The 6035-nt window shown below is 38.1% G+C and overlaps 1 protein-coding gene across 1 annotated transcript; it reads left to right on the top strand.

Annotated features, from left to right (window-relative positions):
• Nucleotides 1–411: 411 nt before the first annotated feature.
• LOC132056772 (adenine DNA glycosylase) lies at nt 412–5177 on the top strand. Its single transcript, XM_059449115.1, has 8 exons — nt 412–906; nt 1000–1059; nt 2508–2627; nt 2706–2803; nt 3087–3625; nt 3729–3835; nt 4428–4551; nt 4897–5177. Exons 1-7 carry the CDS (start codon nt 520–522, stop codon nt 4509–4511), a joined length of 1395 nt encoding a protein of 464 aa, XP_059305098.1. The 5' UTR covers nt 412–519; the 3' UTR covers nt 4512–4551; nt 4897–5177.
• The last annotated feature ends 858 nt before the right edge of the window (nt 5178–6035 follow it).

The following is a 6035-nucleotide window of genomic DNA, read 5'->3' as shown; positions in this document are numbered from 1 at the left end:
GAGGAGGGGGAAAAACCGGACAATGGTGGTCACGGTTTTTTGCGAACGGAGAGAGAAAGGGAAGGGGCCTTTTTTTTTTTTTGAAATAAGATGAACAAGTAGTTGGGATCGGGGGGGGGGGGTTGGAGGGATTTTTGTATAAGTGGGGGGTTTGGGAAAGGGTTTTTGATAAGTTTTGGGTTTTTGTGTTTTTTGTAAAAGATTATAAGTTTTAAAAATTAAAATTCCCAATTTTAGTTAATCACATTTTTAAAAAGTTTATTTGGTAAAATTTTTTAATTTTAATTATCGATTTTTTGTCAAAAAATTTAAAATCTTCCCACATACTTGGTGTCCAAGAATTTTGGTGGGTATCCAACTTACAACAATTATCTAGTTTAACCAAAAAAAAAAAAAAGTGCTTGTGGCTTGTGGGGGACTAATTTTTGAATTTCTTTTTCAATCAACTCTTCCGTGGAAAGAGGTCAGTATTTTTTCTAGGTTGAAAAAGGCACAAATGTTGGGGGGGAAAGGAAGAGTATGCCACTGGGCATTTGCTTACAATTTCAAACGCATTGCTTAGCGGGAAAACGCTACTCTGTATCATCAATGGAGAAGAAAACGGGCATCACCAAGAAGAGACCTCGCAAACCTGGAAAGGAAGTTGGGGATATAGAGGACATCTTCAGTAATGACGAAACCCTACAAATCAGGGCATCTCTATTGGAATGGTACGACAAAAATCAAAGAGACCTTCCTTGGCGAAGAATCAGTAGTAGTAATGCTTCTGATGATAAAAGGGGTTATGCAGTGTGGGTTTCTGAAGTAATGCTTCAACAAACTAGGGTTTCAACTGTGGTTGATTATTTCAATAGGTGGATGAACAAATGGCCTACTCTTCATCATCTCTCTCAAGCTTCTCTTGAGGTTATACTTGATGTTTTTCTCCTCTCTCTCTCTCTCTCTATTTTTTTGGAATTTGTTGAATTCAGAGTTTTCTTGGTTTATCTTACATTGCAGGAGGTGAATGAAATGTGGGCTGGTTTGGGGTACTATAGACGAGCTCGGTTTTTATTAGAGGTGAGGTTTATATTTAGCTTCTACTTCCACAATGTATGCCGGCACAATGTTATCAAATCTGCGCTTTAGCGAAAAGTATGTTGAGCGCTTCACTGTCTTCATCAAAGCTCTAAGACATACTTTTCCTTGTCGATGAGTGTCTCAACCACTAGACAATTGATATTTCATTTCATCATTAATTATTTTCAATTTCCTTGCCCATATATTTGTTATTCATGGTTATTATTATTAGTCTTGGACTAAATGTATATATTTGTATTTTTTCTCCATTTGCGCCTTTTTTCGTTAAAGCCCATATCTTTATTTGCGCTTAAAGTCCCAGCGGACTGTGAGCTTTTTTGCGCGTTTCGCTTTTGATAACACCGTGTGAGCATTGGTTTAACTGTTGGTTATTTTGAAGAGAGCGAGACATTTTACATGGTTGCTGAGTTGTGAACTACTTAGAACTTTAATTTTTCTTTGACTTAGTTATATTCGAGTAGCACATCATAGAAGATAAAATGACAGCACCTGAGATGGTTTCGTAATATTCTCATTGGCCTCCATATGCTCCGGTTTGTAAGTGCGACACTATGATGATTGAATGTACCCAAAGAGGACAAAGTATCGGTGATATCATAGACAGAGAAGAAGTCGTTTCAAAATCTATAAATTTCTGGAACTAATGCAGAGTTGACCAAGAACAGAACACAACAAAATTAATGGATCGATTGGGTGCTACGAACTAGTGGGGTTATGGGATGTAAACTCTCAATTGTTGCCATCATTAAACTTACATTAGGTTGGATATTTGCTAGAAGGCTTGATCAGGGACTTGTATGTACTAGTCAGGATAAGTCTGACATTTTTTTTTTTTCTTCTTTTTTTACCCCTCCCCCCAGGAGCTTCCTCCTTTGCTCCCTTGGGGCTCAAACTCCAAACCCTTGGGGTTTAAAGTGGAGGGGGCTCAAGAGCAACCTCTTGTCAAGGGTGACATTTAGAGATCCCTAATGCATTGAAAAAATGAATTATTTAGTATTGGACCAAAGTGAGCACAAATAGAGCAGAATGGATACAGAGGATGTGTATAGTTGGGATTGAGGTATAGTTGGTGATATAGCTCCGCAATCAAAGAGCAGTGCCACTTCGAATTAGACACATTATAAGAGCAGCATAATGTTTTTTAACTGCATGGGCACATATTCCTACAGAGGAACTCAGCATTTATCCATCTATGTAGTCCTCCAGTTGCCAAGTGGCAATTGATTAGCTAAGGGTGGAGAGTCCAAATTCTGTTTGATGAGGTTTTCTGCAGACTAAGAGATGAAAATCTCAATTTGTGTGTAGAGGAAATTACAATTTTTAATCGGCTTCAAGATTACTGCTAAGATGTTGCAAATTAGCATTCTTAGCTCTGCTGAATTGTTTATGCTCGAGTTTGCTTATTCGGGATATCTGTGTTTTTGCAGGGTGCAAAAGAGGTAGTTGAAGGAGGAGGTAGTTTTCCAGAGACAGTTTCAGATCTTCGCAAGATCAGAGGAATTGGTGAATATACTGCTGGCGCTATTGCATCAATTGCCTTCAAAAAGGTCATTAGGTTCTGCAAACTTTTGTCCTACTACTAATACACTCTTCCTCTTCTCACATTTTCTAAGTTATTACTGTAGGCAGTGCCTGTTGTTGATGGAAATGTGGTCAGGGTAATTTCTAGGCTGAAGGCCATATCCGCGAATCCAAAAGACCCTGTGACAGTTAAGAGTTTTTGGTGAGTCTTTGTGATGTATAAAGCAGTTTTTATTGCTTTTTTACTGTAATAGTTAGTAAGCAAGTTTGAACAACCATACACTAAAGAGAGATGCATTGTACTTCATTCTCCACTTATCTTTTATTTCTATTTCTTATCAAATATATTCAGGGAACAGATAAATTGTTATCTTGCTTAAGCAGTGATCATGCCAGATACTAATAATCACTCAATTTCAGATATTACTTTATTTCTTAATGAGTTTTCCATCCTGTGTTATGTGATATATTTTCTTTTCAATTAGGAAACTTGCAGGGCAGTTAGTTGATCCTTGTAGCCCTGGAGATTTCAACCAAGCTCTTATGGAACTTGGGGCTACATTGTGCTCTCTTTCGAATCCAGGTTGTGCTGCATGCCCCATCTCTGCTCAATGTCATGCTTTATCACTCTATAGGCAGAATGAGTCAGTTCATGTTACAGATTACCCAATTAAAGTTGTGAAGGCCAAACAAAGGCATGAGTTCTCCGCTGTTAGTGTTGTGGAAATACTGGATTGCCAGGAAACAACGGGACCTAAATCCAGCAGCAAATTTATTCTTGTAAAAAGACCAAATAAGGGTCTACTTGCTGGCCTCTGGGAGTTTCCATCAGTGCTCTTGGAGAAGGAAGCAGACTGGGCCTCAAGAAGAAAAGCAATTGATAACTTTTTACAGTCATCATTCAATCTAGATCTGAAAGAGTCTACTAGAATAGTTTCACGAGAAGATATTGGAGAATATGTACACGTCTTCAGTCATATACGCCTCAAGATGCACGTAGAGTTGTTGGTCTTACATCCAAAAGGTTTATTCTATGTGTTGACTTATTACCTCATGGTTAATGATTCAAATGTTTAGTAGCACCTTTTTAATATACTTAATTGCATGTGCTTTCTGTTGACATGTAGGAAATAGAAGCATTGACAACAAAAAGCTGGACAAAGAGAGTATTACATGGAAGTATGTCGATAGCAAAAACCTTGGTAGCATGGGATTAACATCTGGAGTAAGAAAGGTACTGCTGAAAACCAAAGGATACGGTGCAGTTGAATGTTATAATGAAGAAATGTGATTGATCATATAGGTCAGTTGTAAATAAGGAAATAAGAACTTCTCTGGAACAGCAAACATCTTACTGACATGCTGCATAATGAATTGACAATTCACATCTTGAGTTGAATATTTTTCTTTAGTCTATAATGCACTTATCGAGAGTTTTGCCTGTGGGATCATGTTAATAAATGTACAAGTAGACATTATAAAATGCTTGATATATGAAGTTATCATGTCACTTCGTGCTTAGCTCATGTGTGACTGTTTTCCGGCTGTTCAAATTTTAACATTGTGCAACATAGTTAGCAGGTATAAAAAGTAACATTACTACTGTGTTCAGATGTTCAACATTAGTTTCTGATATTACCATCTAAGGCTAGTCTTCAAACACTTGGTTCAATGGTCAACATTGCAACCAAGAGTACTATGTGTTGGATGTCCTGTCTATAAAGAATTTATCTTGATCAATAACCCGACTTTCCTGCTGCTTTCATATTTGTTGAACATGACTGGAAATGTGAACCAATGATGACCAAAATTTTCTTCTAATGCAGGTTTATAGCATGGTACAGAAACACAAGCAAACTGAACAGGATATCATCCCGAAAGCGAGGAGGAAAACAGCAGTTAGAAGATAGAGATGGTACTTGGCTGTGCCAACAAAAACTGACCCCTCAGGTAAACTTTCTCCAAATCTTTCATCGTCTTCCAGGAAATTCCTTCCTGGTCTAAGAATATGCGTAAGGTCTCATTATTTTCTTATTGGGTTTCTATTATTTTCGACTATTATTGAACTTCCTGGTAATGTCTGTTCTTGTTTCATAAACATCTACCCCTATTTTAAGTGGAGTTTCTCCTTTGAACATTCCAGCCAAGCAAATGTTTTGGTGGTCAGAATGATACAATACGCTTTTAGTCATTTTAAGAATTAAATTGCTTCTACCGTAGTACCCCCATTAAAAAGTTAAGATAATTACATGTTCATAATTCATAGCTACAATAAATGATCTTATTTGGTTTCAGGAAATATTCAAGGCTCCCTTAGTAACTGGGAATTTAGCCAGGAAGACATTATTGTGCAGCTGTTTGACAATTGGTGTATAACAGATCATACAGATGCTAAGTTATTGTATCGCATGTGTTTCCAAGCTCTTGTCTGCTCTATTAAGCAGATGCATCGGATTCTGTACTTTTAAGTAATTAAAGTGGATGTGTAAGGACTGCAAGCGGTTCCAGGAATCTAATGGCTGTAAAATAGTCTGTACGTTGAATACGTTTGACTGGCATAGATTTTGGAGCTTAAACTTCTTTTGTTCCTTTTCCCCATTTTGGTTGGTTGTCTTCTTTCAGATGTAATGAATGAAAGTATAAACAACAACAACATACCCAAAATTTGAATCAAAATCATGTCATACCAATGTGAAGATAGGGGAGCTTCCTAAGCTAATAAAGTGTACATTTACTTTACAACACCGTCGAACATTTGGAAGGTAGGGAGGCTTTTAAAAGACCCATGCTCACCGAAATTCAAAAAGAAAAATAAGGGAAAAGAGTCAGATACGGACAAGCAAATTTAAACAATGCGAAAATGAGAAATAGCAAGAGCAAGGAAGTCATGATAAACAGCAAAGGAGACAAGACCCAACACATAGGAGCAGGGTAAAAATACTCCTAATATGAGAAAGGAAATAAAATCCGCGCTGCAAAACCCCGCTAGTTTCATTCACTTTCTACCTCCACCCCCGATTACTCAACCTCCACTTTCCCTCCTATCACTTTTCGTAGTTTAATTCATTTTCACCTCCAGACATCACGACTATCAAATTACCCTAAAACCATCAATCACCTCTCCCCTTGATTTTCCATCTTTTCCATCTAAATCCCTCTCCTCTCTTCAGGCCCGCCACTACCATCCTTTCGCACCTCCTCACCGGCGCATCTCCGCAATGAACGCACACGGAACTTCGACTTTCACCTCAACCTCCCCCTTCCCGTATCTTATCCACCACAAGTGGCCACACCTTTTTTCCTACCTTATTGCCGATCTCATTACTACTGGTCTTTCCCCGGTATGCCACGCACATCCATCTCGCATCCGTTTCATTGTCGCAGAGTGGTATTGCACTACCTTCATCTTCCGGAAATACCAACATGAGTATTTC

Source organism: Lycium ferocissimum, chromosome 5 (assembly GCF_029784015.1).
Source record: "Lycium ferocissimum isolate CSIRO_LF1 chromosome 5, AGI_CSIRO_Lferr_CH_V1, whole genome shotgun sequence".
Taxonomy (NCBI): domain Eukaryota; kingdom Viridiplantae; phylum Streptophyta; class Magnoliopsida; order Solanales; family Solanaceae; genus Lycium; species Lycium ferocissimum.
Note: the sequence above shows the minus strand (reverse complement) of the source record. Positions and strands in the feature narration are given on the sequence as shown.

Coding starts and splice junctions, on each gene's coding strand:
- LOC132056772 (XM_059449115.1), top strand. CDS start 520: ATGCCACTGGGCATTTGCTTACAATTTCAAACGCATTGCTTAGCGGGA. Junction 2,628..2,705: donor CATCAATTGCCTTCAAAAAG/GTCATTAGGTTC, acceptor TTATTACTGTAG/GCAGTGCCTGTTGTTGATGG. Junction 3,836..4,427: donor TAACATCTGGAGTAAGAAAG/GTACTGCTGAAA, acceptor CTTCTAATGCAG/GTTTATAGCATGGTACAGAA.